General features: G+C 35.9%; 1 protein-coding gene across 3 annotated transcripts; it reads left to right on the top strand.

The window, feature by feature from the left end:
- The first annotated feature begins 1,972 nt into the window (after positions 1–1,972).
- LOC147489794 (ARM repeat superfamily protein) lies at positions 1,973–24,148 on the top strand. Of its 3 annotated transcripts, XM_086570103.1 has the most exons (25): positions 1,973–2,245; positions 2,339–2,448; positions 2,892–2,964; positions 4,597–4,658; positions 5,784–5,925; positions 6,972–7,190; positions 7,295–7,361; positions 9,828–10,218; positions 11,190–11,337; positions 11,444–11,604; positions 12,209–12,308; positions 13,130–13,204; positions 13,377–13,511; positions 15,083–15,172; positions 18,208–18,390; positions 18,463–18,567; positions 19,347–19,505; positions 21,950–21,994; positions 22,107–22,328; positions 22,674–22,780; positions 22,865–22,918; positions 23,082–23,154; positions 23,251–23,519; positions 23,774–23,832; positions 23,951–24,148. In XM_086570103.1, the coding sequence occupies exons 1-23, from the start codon at positions 2,105–2,107 to the stop codon at positions 23,422–23,424; spliced, it is 3,036 nt and encodes a 1,011-aa protein (XP_086426229.1). In that variant the 5' UTR covers positions 1,973–2,104; the 3' UTR covers positions 23,425–23,519; positions 23,774–23,832; positions 23,951–24,148. The 3 variants fall into 3 exon arrangements, with proteins under 3 accessions (XP_086426229.1, XP_086426228.1, XP_086426230.1); XM_086570102.1 differs by having other exon boundaries at positions 23,774–24,148; XM_086570104.1 differs by lacking the exons at positions 4,597–4,658; positions 5,784–5,925 and having other exon boundaries at positions 23,774–24,148.
- Positions 24,149–24,811: the final 663 nt, after the last annotated feature.

Raw genomic sequence — 24,811 nt, 5'->3', positions numbered from 1 at the left:
GAATACTAACCATTCTATGAGAAAAAGTAAAACTAGACCATTCTATTTATAGTTGAATGGACGATCGTGATCGAATCTCATAAATCTGATATAACGACTGAGATTTGATCACTATTTAACTTTTTGACTTTAAGGAATAGTAATAACTATTTGACATTATTTGGAACTATTCATTTGTTGACTTTACAAAAAGTTAAATAATAAAAAATCTAAAATATTAACGTCGTCTTTGATGAATAGTGACGTGCTTGGCTTTATCTTTGATTTCAAACTATACGTCCATTTTGTATAAGCAATATACCATTGTGTAGAGTTTTCTGCGCTAATCATTTTGATAAGTTATATGCTTTAATAAGAGTTAGGAGATTGAAGATGTCACCGTTTGAACTTTCTCCTGATTTTCAGATTGTTTTAGGTCAATTTGGCAAAGTCTTGACCCGAAAATTATTCATTTGGTTGGCTCAGGGGATTATGTTTGTTCTTTTAACTTGTTACATGACTCTTTCTATAGTGGCCCCATTTATGTGGTGGGACCCGTAACTTTTACCAGTAAGACCTGAAAGTTGACTTTTTGCAAAATCTGGCATTGGATAGAGCAGGTTGCACTGATCTTATGGGCATGTGACTTGTAAAATATGAAGTTCATAATAAGAAGAAATGAGTTACGGAATTTGGTTAACTTTTTGGCACTATTGACCTGTTATGGCCCGTTGAGTCCACGAGTTTTATTTTGGCATCTGTAAACTTTAAACGGTTGATACGAAATATTTAAAGACCAAGCTTTATTCGATCGTATTATGTGCTAAAATGCAAGTTATGTGTGTATTTTATCGTTGATTGTCGAAACCTATGAAAACATAAAAATACAATTAATTTACATTTATTAAACATATAATTAACCCAAATGTAATTTCTCTACATGGTTTAAAACACAATTTTTGGTACTTATCAACATACCATATTCATATTAAACTGCAACCAAAGCGTTTACACCATCCAAAGTCCAACAGGGAGGATGATTAACAACATCACACTTCCAACATCACACTTCAAAAAGTTGGTATCGTCCATTGGATTGTAAAGACATCACAAAAACAAATTTTCTTAATAGTTTTTGTTGATTTTTTTTTCTTCAACTTTTCGATTTTGTATTATGTAAAGAGACATACATTAATGAACAATTGAAGAAGAACACACATCAATTCTTATAAAAAAAAAATGTTATTGTTCATTGATAAATGTCGACTATATTTTATTGTTCATACGAGAAAGTTTAGGCCCATCACGATTTATTGTTGGATTGGGTCGATTCTGTATGTAGTTCACAATACATTGTTATTATAAGAAAATTTGTTTAAGTTCACAATATTTTTCAGCAATTTTAGAGTAGGTAAAATTTGTTATCAAAATAAAAATGTAATTGAGTGAGCGGAGCGAACGATCTTGGCAGAAAGGGGGGTATGCGGACAAAAACCAACTTGGTTAGTTTCTGTCTGTCTGTCCTCAACTTCTCTCTCATTTTTTCTTCTCTCCCAATACATTTTCTCCTTCACCCCCATCTCTCTCCCCTCCGCAGCTCCGCTCACTCCCCACTGCCACGCAGTATACCAGTTAAATTAACTATTTTTCTCATTAAACAATACTCATAGACTTGTATTTTGACATTTTTCTTCAAAGATATTCAATAAAACTCAATCAATTAATGAAGAATTGTGTGTAATATTTGAATGGATTTCCTAGCAAATGTTAATCTAGGTAACACCGTTATATTTTTTATTCAAGGTAAAAAGAAGAGACCAATCTGAATATTTGATTGAGATGCACAATTTGTAGTGGGCCAAAATGATGGGCCGGACAACAACCAGGCAGCAACAGACAGACAGACAGACACGACGACGCATAAGAAATGTTGATCAAACATTTGGCTCCTTCCACCGTGCTATAAAAACCAGCGACAAAATCGCTCACCTCCACATTCCACTCTATTTTCACCGACCATAAAATAAAACCAAAACTTCTTCAACACTCCACCCCAATAAAACCCACTCATTTTCACTAATTCTCAAATTCATTCCGATCGAATCCCATTTAAAATAAATCAGCGATGGCGCTGACATCGTCAGACCTACCCGCGATGTATTCATTACTTAAAAACTCATTAAGTGGAGACCAAACTTTACGTAAACCAGCAGAAGCTGCTTTATCTCAGTCTGAAAACAGACCTGGTTTTTGCTCTTGTCTCATGGTAATCATTTTTTTTTTTTTTTGTCCTTTTTTGTCATTTCTAGGGTTTTGTAAGTTGAATTATACTCATTGATTGGTGTTTTATTAAATGTAGGAAGTGATTACAGCGAAAGATCTGGCGTCTCAACCGGATGTTCGGTTATTAGCTTCTGTTTATTTTAAGAATGGTGTTATTCGGTATTGGAGACATAGGCGTGATTCACAGTGAGTTAATTTGTTTACGTGTCTACTGATTTCATTTCAATTATAGTGTTATTGCTATTGGAACTGTCACACTTAAGGTCTTGAGAGCACACCTGATTTAATGATTATGAGATGATGTCTACTTACTTCACTATAATGGTGGTAACAAGAGAAAGTAATGTACTGGAATATGAATGCAATCTTCCATCACTTGAAATGTCCAACTGGACGAAGGGAAGTTCAAGCTGTCAATGGGCGATTTCCCACATTGGACTTGTATGTCTGATATTAAGTTGTTTTTTAATACCGGACATACTTTTCCGGCTTATTGTTTAGCTTGAACAGTCTGATACATTTGAACGTTGAAAAAGGTTGATTTAGACTTGTTACTTTTGTAAGAATGTACATATTTAGTTACTTTTACATTCAAATTCACCTGTTTTTTTTGGGAATATTTCTTGCAGAGGAATAGGCCACGAGGAGAAGATACATCTGAGGCAGAAACTGCTGTCACACTTGAGAGAAGAGAATAATAAGGTATGTGTTTGCTTGATGTTGTAGTTTCTTGTTCTGTCAAATGAAATATATATATTTATGCACTTATTTCCTGCATCGATCTGGGTTAAGCATGTGGTCATATCGAGGGGCTGATCTATGAGTGGACTTGCCCTGGGTAAGTTTTAAAAACCACATACTAGTAACTAGTGTATGCTCTATTGATTCCAACCAATTGAGCTCTCATCTTCAGTTTAAAAACGCATCAGAGCCTTGAGGCGAGGCTCAGATGCTTTGAGGTTTAAGCCTCCATAAAAAAATTAAAAGGAGTGGAAAAATCAAGAAAAAGTTTAAACATTACGCTATCTTAATGAAATCGGTATGGCACAAGTAAAATGTAGTGTGGCTTAAGGGTGTACCCACTGTTTGAGATGTTTAAATGCTCAAAACATAACCTAATAGGCACATTTTAGTCTTTAAAGAACTTACTAGGGTGAAGTGTTCCAATCAGTGGAAAAAATTGGTAAAAAAGAAAGAAGAGTTCACCTGGGTGAAACCTGACTTCTCAGTGAGGCTGAGCCTCAAGGCGCATGCCTCACACCATTGAGGATGTAGCCTCACAGTATAAACAGTTGCATTGGCGCTTGAGGGATACACCAACAGTTCACTACAAAATGTTTGCAGCTTTTTAGTGCTCAGTTTCTGTCCTTATTCACTTTACTTCATTGTCAGAGACAGGGATTTAACATCTTAACTTCATGTGGGGTTCTCTAATACTAACATAGCACATGGTGTTATACCACTAATAATGTTAGGTTAGTATTTGGTACTTTGATGGCATTTGAGGGCTCTTCTTGTTTTGTAGTGCTCATTGGTATATGTAATTCCATTTGTTAATGTTGATTATTGAATGTGAATTTTATAAGTACAAACAAATATTTTTGAAGTGCATAAAAATGTTATATTCATTTTCCAAACACAAATGGAGTATTATAATTCTTTAGTCTATTAGGATTTGCATAGACAAAATGTGGGGAATGGGTGAACTTATATTTTGTTCATTTGCTATTAACATTATCGATGCCATTACATATCTGAATTATAAAACCACCAGAATATCCTAAATGGTCTTAACAAATTTTGGAAAACTGAAATCAGGAGCACATACATTTGACAAGTCTTACCTAAAAGACTAAAAAACAGAAAGAAATAAAAGAAGGATCAGAAAAATAAGTAAATAAATTTGTTTGTTAGTCACTAATCAGGTTTATCAGAAGAATATTACATTTGATAGTCAGTAAGGAATCTTCCTTTGTTTTGACTAATTACTTGAAGTTTTTTTTAGTGAGCATTGGGGCCTGTGTAATTTTGGAAGGAAACATTGGGTCTTGAAATTTGACTTCACTGCAGATCTCTCTAATATTAATCTCTGCATCTGCCCTGAACCCCTGATCATATCCAAACCTAAAATTGTAACTTTGAGTATACTATACAAGGAATTTAGTGTATTTTTGGTTCATAATTTCATATCATAACTCAAAGAGTTTTGAACCGTTGGTTGTTCTGCACCCTTTATTCTTTTTCCACTCAATTAAAAACTTCTCTGTGAACAAAGTTTTGTTTTGTTTCTGAATGTATGTTAGTTTTTTAATCTCGATTTTTGATTAAGTGCAGATAGCTCTCCAGTTAGCCGTTCTTATTTCAAAAATTGCTCGCGTTGATTATCCAAGAGAATGGTATGTCTTTTATCTATTTTTCCATATATTTCCCGTTGTTGTGTTGTATTTACAGCATTTTATGAAATGACAAACTTAGCTTGAGAGTATTGGTGTATGGTGCTTATTTGTTCCAAGTGTAATAGAATATGTTGACTTCTCAGTTCCAAAGTCAAACATGCTGCTGATAAAATTAGGATCTAACATATGCTGATTTCACAGTTTAGAAATAACTATGAATGCATAGTTATCTGAAGTTCTTCCACAGCATGTTTTTATTTCCCCCCTTCTTTGATTTGAATTAGCTATTTGATGGTTTATTACAAATTCCATTGCCTAACAACGCGCTTCTTGGGAAGTTCATGATTGAAACATGTCAACCATCTCTATCAAATTAACGATGTCTTTGCAACAAATATGTAAATTTCGCTTTATGGATCTCGCTGTATCGTAGTCATCCATTTTGTGGGTTCAATTTTTAATATACCACCCCTTACCTTGATCTTCTCACCCCCTTTCTTTTTGGTTTCTAGTCATTCTTTTTAAACGGTGTCCAACAGCAGTTGGTTTCCTAACTGACTTGCCTTTCCCTTACTTTTGCATGCGCATAAGATTGAAAGTTTGGACATGTTTTGAGTTGCATTAGTCAGCCATCAAATTAAATCAACGTTATTTTCATGAACAACGCAAACTTTAAATGCAATTTATTTTGTTTCAAAAATTTAATAAAGTTTCAAATCCAGAATTACTGGTATCTGAACTAGTGAACTGTTTTCTTTCTCTCACAATATTGAGATTCTTGTGGTTTGCCAGGTGTTAGTTGGACACTGCAAGTATTAGCAAGAATAGCAACTGAATAGATGTTTGATTTTCAAGGATTAAGTTGATTATATGTAGCATCTCTCTTTGCTTCTCTAGTTCTCTGAGAAGATTGTTCCCAGTTACCTAGTGTTAATCTTTCAGACCACATTTGTACTGAATGTGGTACTTTCGCCTATTTTACCAATCTAAAGAAAAAAAAGAACTTTGTGCTGAACAATATTTTTGACTGAGACAAGTGATTAATAATTTATTTTAGCATTACTACTTTTCTATTGGGTTCTACATTCCTAGTATTTAACACCCACGGATGGATCCCTCATTCAGGCCAGAGCTCTTTTCAGTCTTAGCACAACAGCTTCAGTCAGCCGATGTTCTTACATCTCACAGGATTTTTATGGTTCTCTACCGAACTCTGAAGGAGCTGTCTTCCAAGCGTCTTACTCTAGATCAGAGGAATTTCGCTGAGGTATATACGCATCAACTTTTCTTTTTCTTGATAAGATATACAAATATTTGTCAAATCAAGTGCAGTACTATTGAAGAAGGAGATGGGACGTCCAGGCATATAGGACAACTCAGCTAGGTTGGCAGTGTTCTTTTGCCACTCCCTCATACAATCCAATACTCCCATAGCTATGCACTAAGGTCTAAGGACAACCCTTACAATGGAAGGCTAACGGATTTCAAATTCACAAAAATGTTAAACAAAGAACAACCATAGCAATCTGAAAATTCACGAATTCGTTGCAAGTCCATGTGTATAAAGATGCGCACATGCACTCCTTTTATGTTGACCACAAGAACACATATTGAAGATGCTTAGACCATGATGATTTTGTTTGGTTTGGTTAGAAAAATAATCTACTAGTGAGTGCTTCCTCTATTTTAGCTCTGGTTGTGACCACGATTTGTTGAAACAACTTAGAAAGATATCTAGGTATAAGCTTCCATTGGGAGTTGAACCAATACCCTGGTCAACAACTTCCTCCAAGTTCTTGCAATGTTGGCTTAGACTCTGGATGTCCATATCTTCTTTTTATGTTGCTATGAATCTGTGATCCCTAGGTGACTTTGCAGACTTATTTTACGTTTGCAATGGCATTAAGATGCCACTCCCCCAGGATGTTAACGCTTAGGCATGAGGATCAGTGGTTAACCTCTTGCACAAAAATGCATCCCCATAATCGCTATCTTTTGGGCCTAGAGTTTAAGTTTATATGGGTGAACATTATATAAAATAATATACATCTTGTCAGAACATTGATTTTACATTGGATTGCTATTCATTTTTGTGTGTGTGTGTGTCTCATTAGAGGGTCAGTGGTCATTTTTATATTTATAAGCTGTATGTTTTATTCTTTGTTTTAAGGTTACATATACATGTGTCCTTGTGCGTTCATTGTGCATGTGTTGATTGTTTGGGGAGAAAATGTGTGTCTGTTTCTAAAAGAGAAAAGTGTAGCTTTTATGGAATTTGGGTTCATCACAAGTTTTTGGGTACTTCTTTTGCAGATATCCTCCCACTTATTCCAGTTTAGTTGGCAACTATGGCAGAATGATTGGCAGGCAATACTGAGTGCTTTCTCTGCACTTACCCAGAGCTTTGCATCAAATGCTCCTGTTGAACATCAAGATGATCTCTATCTAACATGTGAGAGGTGGCTGTTTTGTTTGAAGGTAGTAAGGCAACTGATTATTTCAGGATTTCAGAGTGATGCCAAATCTATGCAGGTACTTATTACAATATGGTTTTCTACACTAATATATTCGTCTCCTACTTTTGCACAAACATCTTTCTTTCGAACTATTTAATTTATTTGTTTGTGTCTGCTTAGGAGGTCCGTCCGGTCAAGGAAGTCTGTCCAGTGCTCTTGAATGCCATCCAATTATTTCTTCCATACTGTAAGTTTCGAATATATTGACATTGAGCCTCAACTTCTTAGAAACTACTTTTCCTGTACTGTATGTCTTCTTGCAATAGCCCTATTATGTCTCGGAACTCAGGAAGATTATTCCTGGATATGTGGAAGATTTCAATCAATTTCATAAGTGACACTTTGAAGTTAGAATGCTTAGAGTAATCTGTCCATCTGAGCACGAGCAACAGCCTTGTCTAATCTATTTTGATATGAACCTTTTGAGCCTAGAACAAAATATTAGAGTGAGCTATCAGCCTATAGATACTCAGCAGAGCGCCAGTACTGCTGAGACGGGCAAGGTGCTCAAGGTGCCAATCTTAATGAAATTTTTCTTCAAAGGCATTGCCAAGGCTCTGCGGAGGCGCAAGTTGGGAAGCCTAGCGTCTCGCCCCTGACAACGTAGCTCAAAATACTCATTTCTCTCCCATCCAGTACCCATGGGTAAAACACTTGCCATTGATTACAAGAATGCTGTCAATGGATTAGTCTCTTTTTCTTTCACCCATTTTCACCCTCAAGACAGACAGCCTGCTGAATAAAGGAGAAAGAGAAAAGGCCGATCAGAGTTTGGATCCCATAAGCTCCGTTTTCTCTTATCCTTTTTAGGCTTCTGTTATGCTGCTTAGCGTCTTCCTACTAAATTTTGTTGAATTATTTTGATATACTATCTTATTTGTGAATTCTTTCCAACTGATATTACATCCTCGTTGCTGCATGCTTATGCATTTTGGTTTTACGCAAAAGAAACTGGGAATTATATTTTACACAAATATCTTTGTGACTATTTAGATCCACTTCTTACAGCTTGAGATATAAAGATAAAAAAGATAGGGAATGAACATACAGACTTCTCTTTAAACATCTTTGTATATATCTCGCTTTTAAACAATGGATTTATGAAGAGAGTTGAGGGCTGAATTTTGTAATGTTCAAAAAAATTAAAAAAGAAAACAAAAATCAGCTCATATTGGAAAACTTTTAACTTGCTCAAAAGAGGGTTGGAAAAATTGTAGATTGTGGACTGTTTAATATTTCATACATCTCTTGACCAAGGTTTAAAACATTTTCAAGTGAGTTGATATTTTGTATGGATGATGATCTATCCAAAAAGTCCGCCCTCAATTGATTCTGTGGCTTCGTCTTTATATGCTAGATGTACACAAAGACGTATAAAGAGCTGCTCATATATCCACTCCCAAAGAGATATAGCATTTGGTCGGCACTTTAATAAAAGGGTTTTCTTGATTTACCCCTTATTGGCCGATCAAAGTATTCATAAATACATGTATAAGAAATTGAAAGTGAATTATAACTTCCTTTGTATATAGGTTACAACAATGTTCTAAAAATCGCTAGGCGGTAGTCGGGCCGCCTAGCGCCTAGCCCTTCTAGACGGTGCCTAGATGGGCTAGGCTCTAGGCGGTTTTATTTAATTAATATATATATATGAAAAATGAAACTTAATAAACTTCTTAAAAGGATTTTGTGCATTTTTGACCCATGAACTTGTCCTATTTGGTATATTACACCATTGAATTTTTATTTTTGCATATATTTTTCATGTCGTTATTTGTTTTCATTGTTGTTAATTTGTTATTCCATACTCCATTTAGTTTCCAAGTAATTCCATTTAGTCTTCACCAAAAAACAAGTAATTCCATTTAGTTAAGTCATGCATCGTCCAAAGACATCAATATCAGGGGAAAAGCCCATATAGACAAACAAATATGAATGAGAAAAGCACGTGCCCCCACAAAAATAAAAAAACAACCATGTATGTGGCTGATTTGCACTACAACACATAGTGTTCCCTCAACAGGGCCACTTTAGTAATGTGGCTAACCCACCTTTACTTGCTAGTTTAAAACATAAAAAATTGACGCTTTTATCCTCCCAACAAAATATTATTTTTAAAATCAAAGTCAGATCTTCTTCTCCATCGGGTAGAGATTGGAGAGTCAAAACAGCCTAGCCACAGCAAAGCCATCAGTGGCAAACCTGATGAAAAGTGAAATCAAAGATAGAAAATCAAAAGAAAGGTGTGTAAATGAAAACTGTAGTTACTATTTCTGATTTTTCTCCCAACTAGCCCGCCTGGACTGCCTACTCGGACCGCCTACTCCCGCCTAATCGGGCAACCGATTTGTCCACCGATTATAGGCTTATTCAAGTCGCCTTGGCACCGCCTAGCGCCTAGCCACCGCCTAGCCCGACTTTTAGAACACTGGGTTACAGACTTACAGTAACCTTTCTTGTGAAGGTTCCTGTCAGCTGAAGCATAATATGTTATGAAAGATTGCACCAATGACCTCGAAATCACCTGCACAAGATCACAATTGACAATAACCGTTTACCAATCAAAGAAGAAAAACTATTTACTTATTCTCATCTACGTTAAAAGAGGTTTTAATATTAAGTCCCCTGCTAACAACCATCTTTGATACTGCAGATTCATCTTTTCTGGAGAGGCATCATAAATTTTGTGACTTCACAAAGAGGTTATGTACCAAGTTGATGAAAGTTTTAGTTTCAGTACAGGGCAGGCATCCCTATTCTTTTGGAGATGAATGTGTTCTTCGACCTGTTATGGACTTCTGTTTGGCCCGTATCACAAATCCTGAGCAAGAAATAGAATCTTTTGAACAGTTCCAGATTCAATGCATGATCATGGTGAAAACAATTTTGGAGTGTAAAGAATATAAACCAAGCCTCATTGGTCGTGTGATCAATGAAAATGGTGTTTCAAGGGAGCAGATGAAGAAAGTTGCTGTTTGTGACGTACTTGCTTCTCTCTTGCCTGGTGACCGTGTAGTATTTTTGTGTAACATCTTAATAAGAAGGTTAGTAAAGATTATGAGCTATACTTGTGGCTTCAATTTGGTCTCTGGATTTTCTCTATTTATTGTTGGGGGATTATACAGCCCTACCACTCGTGTCCTAGAAGTTACCGCGATTAGTTCCTTTTCTCTTTCCCCCACATTCTTTTATGTCATCTTGTATATTTTAAAATGAATCTAATGACGTTGAAGATAAACAATGATGAATCTCGGTAACAGTTCTATTTGAGGTATCACTCAATGCTTTGTCCTTGCAACACTGCCATAAGTTGGTCTGACGCGGTAGGGGTGAAATCGGAATACGAATAGGGAGGTGGTCTGTCCTGTGGGTTGGTCAGGTGGTATAGGGTTAGGTTCAGTTTTTCGGGTCTTTTTTTTTTCGATAGAAGTTTTTCGGGTCTTTTGGGTGTATCTCTTTTGTATTTCTTCCCTGTTACTTTTATTTGTTCTTTTGCTGCTGGGTATGGGCTAACTACAGGTAACCTCGATTACCTGGGTTGGGTATTGATGTAATAGCGCTGCTGTTTACGAATAAATTAATTTTTACTTATCCCACACACACACACACACACACCATAAGTTGAATTGGATGCACTATACATATGCTTTATATGATGCATTTAGCATTTTACTTTAGATTTTTTTGCTTCATAGTTGTGTTATAGTTGGGACTTGGGATGTTAATCGTTGTGTTTTTAACTTTCATTTTAAACTAGGTTCTTATATTTTGAGGCAAAGCCCGTTGCCACATGATTAAAACAGTATCACAGGTTTAACAGATTGCAATCTACATATGCTTGATATATTGCATTTAGCATCTTTTTCTGGAGTTATATATTGCAAAGGGTGTGTTATTTGGGGTAGTTATGTATCATTTCTTCGATAAATGGTTGCTTGGACTGATTGCACAGAATTTTTTATTTTATTTTGTGATTGTTACTAAGGTGAGTTTTGTGTACTCCATTCTTTTACAGGTATTTTGTTTTCACTGCAAGTGATTTGGAAGTGTGGTATCAGAGCCCTGAATCCTTTCACCACGAGCAGGATATGGTTCAGTGGACAGAAAAATTGAGGCCCTGTGCAGAAGCTCTCTTCATCGTTCTGTTTGAAAATCATACTCAAGTAGGCTTACTTGCATGGCACTAATGCTCTTTGTCATTGGCACTAATGCTCTTTTCATCATTGAACTGGGAGAGACATTTTGTTTTATTTTTGTTTCTCTTTTCAGCTGCTGGCTCCTGTGGTTGTTTCCATTCTTCAAGAAGCTATGAATGGTTGCCCAGCTTCCGAAACTGCAATTACTCCAGGAATGCTTCTTAAGGATGCTGCATATGGTGCCGCTGGGCATGTATCTTATCAGTTATCAAATTATCTGAACTTCAAAGATTGGTAGGCTCTTCTTTTTGACTGTTGTGTATGCAATATTTAGCTGTCCGATCTGTTGAAATTTCCAAACACGAAATGCTATTTGATCAGCTGATGCAAACTCAAAACAAGGTCCCTTGTACCTTCCTTGCTATATCTGCTCCAAATGCATAATTTCAATAGACTTTTCACACATTAGCGCATTAAATTTCATCTTTAGTATTGATTTTTCTGTTTGGGTTGACGATTGGTCAACGGAGCTTTCGACTAAATAGAAATATAAATTTGGAAAAGGTATTTACAGTAATATTCGAACTGTATTTATTTCTTGTTGAAAGCTGAGGAGTGAGGTTTTAGTTGGTATAAAAAGCATATCATTACAGTTACACAGAAATATCACTGCACATCGTCTAAGGTGGTTCAATGTTTGGACTACATCAAGACGTGTTCATATCCTAGTTGTGCAGATCTGGGATTCATGAGCTGTGGATCCTACAATCTATGGAGTTTAAATAATTTGAGTTATTAAATTTATTGGCGTACCACCGAATTGGTCTCTCTCTCTAGCCTTTGACTCTATGTGGTCCCTTAAAATTTTCTGCTGTTGCTATTGCTATTGCTATTGCAGGTTTAACGCGGCGTTGTCCCTTGAACTCATGAATGGTCATCCAAACATGCGCATTGTCCATCGAGAGGTTGCACTCCTTCTAGGGCAATGGGTTTCTGAGGTAAATTTAAGTACAATATTCTCTTTATATATACATATTTCTTTTCTGCTTGGTTCTTGAAGTTTTGATATGTAAATATGCATTTATCATGATCTTGTATTTTCACCAGTCTTTTGTGTCCTCACCACTGTGCTTTAATGTTGTCACCCCAATGTTGCTCGACCAACTATATCTTCTTTTGTGGGCATAAATGCAGAAATTGCGTCTTGGAAGAGGCACACCTTAGGTGCAAAGGCATGCTATTACTAGCGCTATGACCACATATGGGGATCAATTTATAATGCAATTTTCTTTTCAGTAAAATATTAATGATAACTCTGAATATTAGTAAATCTCAAAAACAGTTATTGAAAATTCATACAATATCATATCAGAATAAAAAATAATGAGTATCACAGGTCAGGATTCATGACGTTTACTAAAATAAAATTTCGTAATCAAAGTTTGACAAGGTTAAACATATTCCATTGAGCTGATTTTTTGGGATGATCTCCATTATGGGAGGACTATCATCACCAACAATTGGCCCATTAAGCGGTGGAGTTCATTTGGAGTCTATCTAAGGTGGAGGTCATCGAACCTTCCCCTAGTTTCATTCAATACATTAGTGTGAGAGTTGTAAAATCTGAATGGCACCTATATGGAGCCTATGTGGAGGTGTAATATTGCACACGCCCCATTGGAGATATTCTAATAAATTCTAATTGTAGTATCTAAATTTGTATTTTGTTTGTTTATATATATATATACAATGAGTTCATGGATTTGAAATTTGCTTTTAAGTTGTGATATGATGTCTTTCGTTTTGGCTTTTATGCTAGATTAAAGAGGACACAAAAAGGCCAATATATTGTGCTATGGTCAAATTGCTTCAGGGCAAAGATATAGCAGTCAAGGTACACACTGGCCACTGCGATGCCTTTCCTTCCATTGCTTTTTTTTCCCCGTCCATTACCTGTTGCATTAGTTCTCTTTTATGTCCCGTGTGAATGTCTTGTACGACCTTTTAAAATTCTTTAATCTTTATAAACCTTTATATTTTAATCAAGTCGTGGTTATACTGTGCAGCTTGCAGCTTGCCGGTCTCTATGGTGCCTTGTTGACAATGCAAACTTCTCAGAACAAGATTTTTGTGATCTGCTTCCAACATGCTTCGATTTACTCTTTAAGTTGGTGGAAGAAGTTCAAGAGTTCGACTCCAAGGTCAGGTCTTTGAAAACTATTATACTGTCTAATAATAGATTGTAAAGATTAATAAAGAGGGGGTTGTGGCTTTTTCGGAGGTAGTGGTTCTGTCCATTAAAGGCTTCTTACTCTTCTGGTCCAAACATGACTCCGAAGGGAACTAGTAACATTCTTTTTGGGGACTTCATATGTAGATGTGTAGACATTTTGACTTGAGCCTTGTTTGCTTTGGAGCCATGTGATTTCTTGTTTTTTCTCTTTCATTGGTTGTTTGTTGTTTCTATTGTAAGGATACCTCACTGTACTTTTTCTATAATTTGAATTGATAGCATATCAATTTAACAACTAAGAAAAAGATTAATGAATATGGAACTGTCAAAGTCTTTTTAGTCTTACACACATACTTCTAAAAACTCTATAAAAGTTGTACTAGTTTATTTGTTTGTATCTTTTAAGTTGATCGATATATGACTCCAATAATGTTATGCTCCTTTGTTTGGTTTCCCTTTCCTTTTTTTTGATCGGTAAAACTCACTTGTATTCCTAGAAAGATAATAATGTTACAATGTTCAAGGGTCTAAGTAGCAAGGAGCTACTCAACCACACTCAACCTCCCCAAAACCCTAATTAGGCAATCACAAAGCTCGCTCATCTCACTAGCCCATCCCGATTACACATGAAGTCAACATATGTTACACCCATAAACATTGGAGTAGTACGTCCCCAATCAAATAGGAGTTCTTTGATTTTCCCTACCAACTTATGCAACTCCCTTTCCTTTTGTTAAAAAATCCTCGTGTTCCTTCTTTCCATAGAATTTATACAATGGCATTTGGTAGATCATACGATAGCCTTTTGGCTTTGTTGGAGAGTGGACCCATGATAATACTCTTGCCCAAGGCCTATTGACAGATGTATGTTTACATATTTATTATAAGCAATGTTGGCCACAATCGGGCTTCAGCTTCTATAAGTAGTTAATAAGTTTATGTTATAAATTACCCATTGAACATTATAATCATTAGAGCCCTTATTCTCCCAAGAAAGACTCGTGGTACGGCAAAAGATCTCGAAGTAGTTTTTGGTTATAAATCACCTCAACATTTTGGTTCCATGATCTGAAAGGTGACACACAAAAGACTTTATATCTATCTTCAAAACAAATTAAAGGTGAAAACATGTGATGTGGTGCGACCTTTCATTCATTATTATTTCTTTTGCTATTATACTGCTCTATCTAATTCTTTTGTGTACTTGTGGTCATTGGCTGTAACACACAAGGTTCACTCCAAGATTGAAAAAATATATATATTAAACATTGATTAGGTGTTTTCTTGGTTAACAACAATATGACTTAGCAGCTTATGGTTACCATTCAAAAAACAGAAAAACAAGAAAAGGAAAAAAACTGTTTGGCTCAGTCTCTGTGCCCCTAAGCGTGTGTGCTAGTATATTAAATTGTTCATGTTCATATATATATTTTTTGTGTTTGGTTTGTTTTATTTTTGTTCTGATATTCTGGTTTCATATCTATTTCGAGATGCCTTAGCTGAAGCTCAGATTTTTATTTTATTTTATTTTGTCTTCAGGTTCAAGTTTTGAATTTAATATGTACGCTTATTGAATGTGTCAATGGGATCATTCCCTTCGCAAATAAGTTGGTGAATTTTTTCCAGAAGGTATTAACTGAATTTTTGTTTATTTTTTCTTATGCTTCCCGCTGTATTTTTTCCTTCTTTTCTCCTATTTCCACCTTGGTGCTCATTTTCATAGTTTCGTTTTCATTGCATTTGGGAAGCAATAGGAACTTCTGCTACTTTTCCAAACATGTGACGTAATAATTCAACGTTCATAATTGTTGGTGTCTGATTTGATGAGATATTTGTTACAGTGTTCAGGTTATACTTCTGTCAACACTTCATCAAAAGACCAAAATGTGATAAAAACAAGAAATAGTTATTCAGTTTCTGATTCATCACATTTAGTTTCATAGGTAGAACTGTAGAAGTGTAGAACCCCTAAAAAGTATCAGCCTATGTATGAGAAGTGCTATAGGTAACTTACTTTGTGAGTTGCATTCATGCCACCTCATCCAAAGTCACACTTTTATGTTTTGAGATTCCAAAAAGTGTATTAAAAGCCAGAATTTTTAGACAAAAAAATGTTGTTTTAGCGAGGTGGCACATATGAAACTCGCAAGTGCATTGCCTGCTAGAATTTTCTAGATGGCTATTGCCGTGATGTTTCAATACACACAGTGAGAGATTTATTTGCATTTCAATGTTGTCAGGTTTGAATCATATGTTAGGAATGTGATTGCTATAAAGTACGTCGATCTAAGGATCTAGATGGAACAATACATGACCACTACAGAAGACTTGAATATGCCTATAACTTTTCATTAGGTGAAATTATGTTAGTTGTCCAGCCTCTGTAACATGCAACATATGTTTGCATGGATTCTTTAAAAAGGTGGCCCACAAGTTTTGGATACTTATTGGGATGCGAAAAGACACCCTATATGCACCACTTTTTGTTTTCTGCCATACAGGACATCTTGAAAAAATATAAATATATACTACTATGTATCATGTATAATTCGTGACGTGTAATAAGATTCTATTTACTGTCTAAATTATTAGAAACGTAATGCTGAGACCACAAGGGGAACCCGATACTCTGTACTTTGTCGGGCTACGACACTTGTAACTGGTGTCAATATAATGTGAGATAAATGTTAACAATCATGTAAGTGATCTTTGCACAAAAGAAATGATCACCGAAGTAAGAATACCCTTTCCAATTAAATGTTGACAACTCTTCATGCACCTAGCGTGAACGGATCTCCTTCATCCTTAATAACCACCAAAATTCAAAAGCAGGGAATGATCGACTCACTAAGTTCATGGATATTTATGCAAATCATCCACATAAGTTCTTTCATCTTTCATCTTTCATCTTTCATCTTTCGTTTTCGTTTTCATTTCCAATTTCTTCTTTACCATTTTTTTTTTCTTCCTGATTTTTCATAGTTCATCATCATTTATCTATAGTTTTTGTTGTTTCTCAAACGACATAATTTTGCTTAACAACAACTACAACCATTCTGGGTTGATTTATCTTCCAAGACCATGTTTTTATTTATTTATTTATTAATCTATGTTGCATGGATTTGGCGAAACAATGGAAGTGCTAAATGTGGGACCGACTTACTTCGCATTTGTCGGAAGTTGCTCAAAAACAAGAAGACGAGCTGTTAACTCTCAGTTAGTTTTTCGTAAGATACTTCACATTGTTTGGGCAATCAAAACTCAGAAAAAGTGACCAAAACACTCTATAAGGCATCTTTCCAGATGCAATTATAATACAAATTAGTTTCGCCATCTTTTCTTGATTGGATGGGCTTATGTTAAGAATTTCTAGTCAAACTTTATGTTAAATTGCTCGTACTGTTTTCTTCATTGAATGGGCTATGTTAAGAATTTCTAGTGAAAGTCCATATAAAATTGCTCATACCGAAAGTATCTGGTATTGAACAATATATATGAAAAGTTTGCTTGACTAATTTATATAGATTGATTTGTCTAATCAGACAATGTCACCTGGTGTTAGATGCTGACTTTGTCACTGTATATGTACAAAAGAACCTTTGATATTTCAAGTTTCTTGCTGCAGGAATGCATTTAAAAAATTTCACTCTGTGTTATGGTTTTCCTTCAGCACTAGTAGTGAGTAGCTTAGGACACTGGTTTAGAAATAGAAATACACTACCTACTTGTTTAGGTGCAATTACAGTAGAAAGGACTCAGACCTGCAATCTTTTGATAGGGGGAGGGACACACTATGTTTTGTATTTTAAATTTTTAAACGCCATCCCTCCCTTCCTCATGTATGAGCTTCAAGTCAGACCAACGTCTCAAAGTCTTTCTAGTGGACTTCTGACAACATTGAGGCTCACTTATTCTGTTTTTTCATACTCTTACATTCGCATGTATCAATAATTGCTTATTAATTTGGTGTCAGTATAATGTATATGCACTTTGTCCTCTTATTTTTGGTTTACTTCGGTTTTCTGGTCTTCATCTACAAAACGTCAAAGTTACCATTATGATATTGTATATTACATTGCAATTTAGAGAGTTTGGACACAATTGAATTGAGACATAATATTCTTCTGAAGGCTTCAATATTTTTGGAGTTGTAGCAGTCGTTAAATTATTTTCTTACAAGGTTATTCATCTATGTTATTACTTACCATGTTCTTAGAAGTTACGAATTGAGTTGTTGTACACTATTATCCGATACAACATGGTAATTTCTGCTACATGCATTCGTTGTTCTAATAATTATTCTGTCTATTAAATGTTTTACCTTATGTTTTTGCTTTCGTGTTTTAGATGAAGCACCAAGACAATCAGTTATATGGATTTAAAGTTTTTTGTACTTCTTATAAACAAGTGGTCAGTTATTGGTATAATTGTACTATTGTGACTATTGTGGTTCACTGTTTGTTGTCGAAAGTATTCCACACTACGATTAAAGAAAGAAAAATGATTTTCTTCATCATCTTCATCTTGGGTGTTAACCTTGATATTTATTGCCTGTACATTCTGTCTCTTCATTTTGAGTTTTGCGTCAATCCAAATTGTCGTTCTGGGTTCGTACTATTGTGCCTGATCCTAATTGAGGGTGGTTAATCTCTTCAACTGCCTAGGTGTGGGAGGATTCTTCTGGTGAAAGTTTATTGCAGATTCAACTTCTTGTTGCGCTGCAGCACCTTGTTGTTGCACTTGGTCATCAATCACCCATGTGTTACAACGTGCTACTGCCCATTCTGCAAAGGGGTATTGACGTAAACAGCCCTGATGAACTAAATCTTTTGGAGGACAGTGTGCTGGTTAGTCAGTAAATCTTTATTTTTCGTCGGTCGTTTCTGCACTATTGTACTTACTTTGTTGATTTTATGCAGTTGTGGGAAGTCACACTAGCTAATGCTCCATCGATGGTGCCTCAACTACTAGGTTTCTTTCCCTCTCTGGTGAATATCATGGAAAGAAGTTTTGATCACTTGGAGGTTCGATATATACTGCCACATAGTGATCTGCTTGTGTTGACATCTTGACCATGGCTGTTTAAGCTTTCTGCTTTTTGTTTGACTGTTTCTACACTATCTTCTATCATGGATATGCTTTTATTGGTCAGTAATAACATTTGATGTATCAATTAAAACGTTGAATGCCAAACCCACCCCGGATGAAGCTGGTTTGGATGAATCGGAGGTTTCAAAAGTTGTTATTTCTTCCTGTTACAAAAAGAAATAACATACATAAACTTAGTGATTATTCACAATGGGTTCTGCAAAGATTAGAGCCATAGGTTATCTTTATATAAACTAAAACATGTTGAGCAAGGTGGTGTTATTTTGGTTTTATCTAGTCTTAAGTTCTAGCCAAAACGAGAGGCATTTCAAGAATTCGAAGAATGTTTTATTTGAGAGAGTGCTTTTACCTCCCTTCTCCAAATGTTATTTTTGCCTGATTCAGTCATATGGTGCCCAACTGCCCATTGAATCATGGTGGATCCAACGGTTAAAGACACAAACTATAAAAGTATAATTAGCTGCTTCAAGTTAAGTGAGTGGATTGTTGATCAGCTTGCTTCACGTCCCTGCACTACTTCAACACCTAAGTCTCTCTCTAAGGCCGAGGCATATTGTCCTTTTATCGCTCTTTATTAATAATTTGTATCATTTATTTTTTTTCAAAGTCATGATTTAGGATAAGGACCTTATGTGGCGTTCACTCCTTTTTTTATTCCAATAGTTATATCTTTCTCTTTGTTTCTCAACTGCAGGTCGCTACCAGCATTGTTGAGGACTACATAATTTTAGGTGGAACTGAGTTCTTAAATCTGCACGCTTCAAGTGTGGCTAAACTTCTTGATGAAATTGTTGGCAACGTTAATGATAGAGGCCTGAAATCGACATTGCCGGTGATTGAAATTTTGATACAGGTACTTGTATGTGTCTGTCATTTCACACTCTCTAGCAGCATAGTTACCATGACACAACTGCATCAAGTATAAGACAATTAAGAAAACCTCTTTGTGTTCTTGGTTAAGTGGTATATTTCTATACAAGTGGATTTGGTGTATTTCATCACTTTCTTGAAACTTATATGGATTTATAGTTGTAGTCGATTTTACTGGTGTTTCATGGATGCTTTATGGTCATTGCATTTGCATTAAAAAGTTGAGGGAGTCCTGAGAATCTGACATCTTGAATTACCAGTAACACAGTAGTGAAGCTGTAGATATTTGCCTTTATATAGTTTTACTAGATTTACTGCATAGCAGTGGGGGCGTGAGTGGGGGAGAGGTTGGGAGAGAGAGAGAGCTGGGTATGGGTGAAGAGAAGAGGAGAGAGGGAGTAAGGGAGAGGAGGCAGAAGTGAAGTGAAGTGAAGAAAGGGGGGAGGGGGTAAACGGACAGACAGAAACCAAGTTACATTTGGCCTGCCATCCAAACCCAACCCAAGAGTTCGCTCCCGCTCACTGATTATTTTGAGTTGTGGAGGTTTATCAAGATTTTGTGTTTTTTTTTCTGATAGGTAAACTTTATTGAGAGAGAAGTGCAAAGCACAAAATACAGTACATAGAAGAAAAGAGTGAGTGAGAACCTCACCTGGTTACAAAGGACAGAAAATGAAAAGAAAAAGAAAAAAAACAAACACACTACCCTCGTTCAAAGTTGTGGAGGTTTATCAAAATTTTGTGTTGTGGCATTCAAGAATGATTTTCATTAAATAGCCAGACTACATAAGGTTGCTAACATGTATATGGTTGATTCTCATTATAACTCGATTTAAATCTCATCTAAGCTCATGTGATACTGTGAGGTTTGTAACAAGGGTATCCTGGAAAGGCGCATAGACCAAACGAGTAATTTAGTTTGTGCCATGTCCTACCCCCACATTGATTGGACCTCTATGTGGCACCATAAACCTTTGAGGAAGACCCCACACTACCATAAGGGATGGGTGGCGGTAAAATGGGGATTGTTGGAGGTAAAGTGGAGCGGATTATCAAGTAACATCTTAAACGTAGGGGTGAATATAGTACCTGAGAGGTGAGGCGTGGTTTATGTTTGAAAGGTGCTTACTTTAAGAGCAGTGAAGTTTAATGTTGCACCATTAATTCAATTCCAACCAGGAACTGGGGTTATTAATTGATGATTGTCCTCTACTTGGCACCAAGGCCCTCCGAGGAGTCTTAAGGAGTGGTAAGTAGAGAGAGTTTTGTTGTAGTGTGTCACAAGAGTTTCTACTAGAAGATGTTGGTAATCTTGGCATAGGAAAAGATTTAATTGTTTTTAGACATCTTTGCCTGTTCAAAGTCTTGGATATTTATTTATGACAAATTGTCAGTCTTTCCATAATGTAAGCGAATCTTAATCGTGTCAAGGCTCTAGTGATAGACATCGTCACCCAAACTACAGTATATTCATGTAAACCCCAAAGGGTTATACAGAGCTCCTTAAAACTACTCAATATTTGTCAAAACCTGTAGTGGATTCATTGTATCGGCTCTTAGCATTATTTTAGACTTGAACTTGACGTGCTTTATGTTGTTCTAAGCTGTGTTTTGTGGATTTCACCCAATACGCTGGGCATGTTAATTCCTGTGAACACAGTTTCTGACACAGAATGACCTGGTAATGCCATTTATACCGACAATAGACGTAGAAATTTAAATATATCATTTCAGGGTTTGAATAAACTCCTAAACCACAAACGGAGAAAGTGAGATGAAATCGAAAACAGATTTAAACCCTAAACCATAACAAAGAGATGTATATGGATTTAGGGATTCCAATTTTCATATTTGAGACCTCGCATCATTGATCTGCCATTTTAAAACATTTACGTCTTTTGTTAAGGAATTTGGAGAGGTAGAAACACCTTGAAACATCCCTATTCTGTTTCAAACCAATTGTATCTCAAATTTACATGGAAACTTTTACAAGGCCAAAAAAGGAAAGGCTGAGACTTTTTTAGACATTAAATTCATGTCACACTCTACATAATTCCTGGGTAACTTGATCGACTTCTAGGGAAAAATAGTATGCTGGTAGTTGAAAATTAATTATCCAATAGCTACAGTATTACTGAGGTTTTTCACAAGTTGATTTATGATAAATTTGGTATTGTTGGATAACGCTTGCTGAGGTTTTTACATTGAGGAGATCATTTAAACAGTCCTATAAAAGACAACTATATTGTGTGTTTTCAAATATTTGTAAGTTCCTTCGCGAGTCAAACTAGTTTTTATTTGTACGAGAAAAGGTTACCTGTTCAATGATTGCTGATTGCTGAGTTAAAGTAATAATATTATATGCTGTTTAACTGAACAGATTATATTACCATTATGTACTTTCTTTCATTTGTGCTCTTTTTCCAGTGTTTTCCCATGGAAGTACCTTCATTGATTGCCACAACCCTTCAGGTACCTGGATTTTATTTTTCCGTAGACTTCCAAGTTGAGTGAACTAATGAATAATTATGAAGATGGTTTCCACTTCTTTGAGCTGTCTTTTTGTTAAACATCATATTGGTAGAAATTGATCGTAATATGCTTGAGTGGAGGAGGCGATCGTGATCCCTTGAGGACAGCTGTAAAGACTTCATCTGCAGCTATTCTTGCCAGAGTATTGGTGACAAATACCGACTATTTTGCACACTTAACATCGGAATCTTCACTTTCTCTGGCTCTCCAACAAGGGGGTGTTTCTGTCAAGGAAAGCGTACTTCTTTGCCTGGTTGATGTATGGCTTGAGAAGGTATTAACTCAACAAGCATTTTCAAAGTTTAACTCTTTGCATTATCCTTGTCTATCATTGTATTCGGTGTTCTACCATTATCAATTCATTTATTTTGTTTTTATCTTTCAAATAGTTTTCTTGCGTTGGTAGACGCATTGACACTGTTCTCATAGCATATTGTTGATAGAAACCTATTTTCAGATGTATAGTGTCAGCTGCCCATTTTTGTTACACTCAGCAAGATATCTGACCAGATTTGGTGATATCTACTGATGCTGATATGTTGTATTTCGGCCGCGTCTACAATTTTTGGTTTAGCTCTTGCTATTATTTTCTAACAAGGGTTTTCTTTTTGAGGTCAAGGTTGATAGTGCAACAGCCATCCAGCAAAAGACTTTTGGTTTAGCTCTTGCTATCATCCTGACCTTAAGAGTGCCAGAGGTGCTTGATAAAATTGATCAGATATTGAGGTATTACATCGACTCTGGTGCTACTCATTGAGAACATAGTACACAAAGTATGATAGTTGCACTGATATGTTTCAATTCATGCAGCATATGTACCAGTATATTATTTGGTAAAAGTGATGAACTAAATGACGAGTCCAGGTGAGATATCTTATGGTTGATTCCAGTGTTGTTGGTACTTCTACTTGTGTACTACCAAGTCATAAAGATTCTTTCTTTATATGTATTTATATTTATTTTGTCTATTTTTTATATTTCAAAATATTTGCTTTGAATATAATACCAACTTTACTGTGGATAACAGTGGTGATAGCATAAGCTCTACCGGTTCTCATCACAAGGATATTCTTCCAACCAAAGATTACAGGAAAAGACAAGTAATGTTCGAAAAACTTCCTAAAACCATGTGTTACATTTAGATCAAGTTTAATACATACTTTGCTTACACTTGCACCATCGAATTTTCTTGTCAGATCCAGGCCTCAGACCCAATAAAAAATATATCGCTGGAGACTTCACTTAGAGACAACCTTCAAGTTTGTGCCACTCTTCATGGAGATGCATCCTTCAATGCGGCAATCAGTAGAATGCATCCGTCAGTATTTGCACAGCTACAGCAGGCATTGAAAATGACATCAGTGCGGTGATACCCATTTAAAATTTTCTTTTGTGACAGCTTGGTCGTTTTATACGGGGCAGTTGATTTAGCATTTTTTTTTGATGAGTTGGAAAGTCCATATAGGTAAGCTATCAGCTTAGCAGGGACAGTTTTCATATTGTTTTCTTTGGTATTGACTTCTCCATTGATGGCCTATTCGCTGGATAAGGAAATTGGCCTAAAGTGGACTGCTGCAAGTGATTTTGCAACAGACTCTATGTAGTAGCAAGATTTTTAACTTAGGACCATGTTCAATCCTAAGTTGTGGTTTATCAGCCAAATTTGTAAGTCGGTGTCACTTCCTGCATCTAATCTGGTTTCATCATTCATTTCTCCAGGTGTCAAGATTTGAAGCTTCTTCGGTTTTGTTCTACTATCGGCAGTTTTCTAGTATTTTGTGAGCTAGTTGCCTTCATTTTTTATATTGATTCTCATTGTTGTAAAATGCCTTGGTTGTCAATTGTTTACAGACTTTTGTAAATATAGGGCTGATGATCTCTCCCCTGGTTTTAAAGGTGAAAGGGGTCATGGCATCAGGTTATAGCTATAAATGCAGTTACACGTCAAAGAGGAACCTTTATAGCAAAGGAAAGAAGGAAATGGGTACAGCTTCATAAAATGGAGTTATTTTTGTATTTGTGGTTTGAATTTTGAACTTCATCACCAGATACTGTACATTCTTTGTTAAAGAAAATTAGCATTATAGCTTATAATGGTTATTGAAGATTCTGCTGCGAATCTTTTCGACAATTAAAAAGAAAAAAAAAAAAAAAAGAGAGGAAATGGATGTAAGTTTTGTTTGGACGCACTTGCATGAGAAGATGCCTTTCAACGGGAAATGTTGGTTTAGGCGTTTAGCGTAAGATAGGTCACTGATTATAACGAGTCCATGACCCTATGTTGGGAAAAAGAAAAGGGAATGTGATTTTGTATTGGAGTTGGCTTCGAATCCTACCTGAGCAAAGAGTTTAGCTTTAATTCGTAAATGCCAATTCGGTAAAATGAGCATACTGAGTAATAAAATAAATAAATACGACCAATCCGGCTGAACCCCACGATTGATTGTCACAACAATACCTATAAGCCTTTTCTAGGGATACTTTTGCCATTAAAAGTGTACCGCCGAAGTAATGTTGTCCTCAAATGCTAGAGTGACCAAGTAACTAACACTGGAAAAGGAAAACTGGAATATTGTTAATTTCCCATTTGTTAATTCGTCATTAGGACTTAGGAGGGCCTAGAAAATATTGTTAATTTCCCATTTGTTAATTCGTCATTAGGACTTAGGAGGGCCAGCCTAATGATGTGCAATTTAGTGTCGGTAATGACAAATGAGCTATTGTGACTTGTGAGAGCAACGGAACAATTTTAGACAT

The sequence above is a fragment of the Coptis chinensis genome, chromosome 7, assembly GCF_015680905.1.
Source record: "Coptis chinensis isolate HL-2020 chromosome 7, ASM1568090v1, whole genome shotgun sequence".
Lineage (NCBI taxonomy): Eukaryota > Viridiplantae > Streptophyta > Magnoliopsida > Ranunculales > Ranunculaceae > Coptis > Coptis chinensis.
This window is presented reverse-complemented; position numbering and strand designations above follow the sequence as displayed.

What these genes read in the sequence shown, in the direction of transcription:
- LOC147489794 (XM_086570103.1), top strand. Translation starts at nt 2,105, where the DNA reads ATGGCGCTGACATCGTCAGACCTACCCGCGATGTATTCATTACTTAAA. An exon ending in GTTTTTGCTCTTGTCTCATG is followed by an intron (nt 2,246 to 2,338) that starts GTAATCATTTTT and finishes TATTAAATGTAG; the next exon opens with GAAGTGATTACAGCGAAAGA. An exon ending in GCAAAGATATAGCAGTCAAG is followed by an intron (nt 13,205 to 13,376) that starts GTACACACTGGC and finishes TATACTGTGCAG; the next exon opens with CTTGCAGCTTGCCGGTCTCT.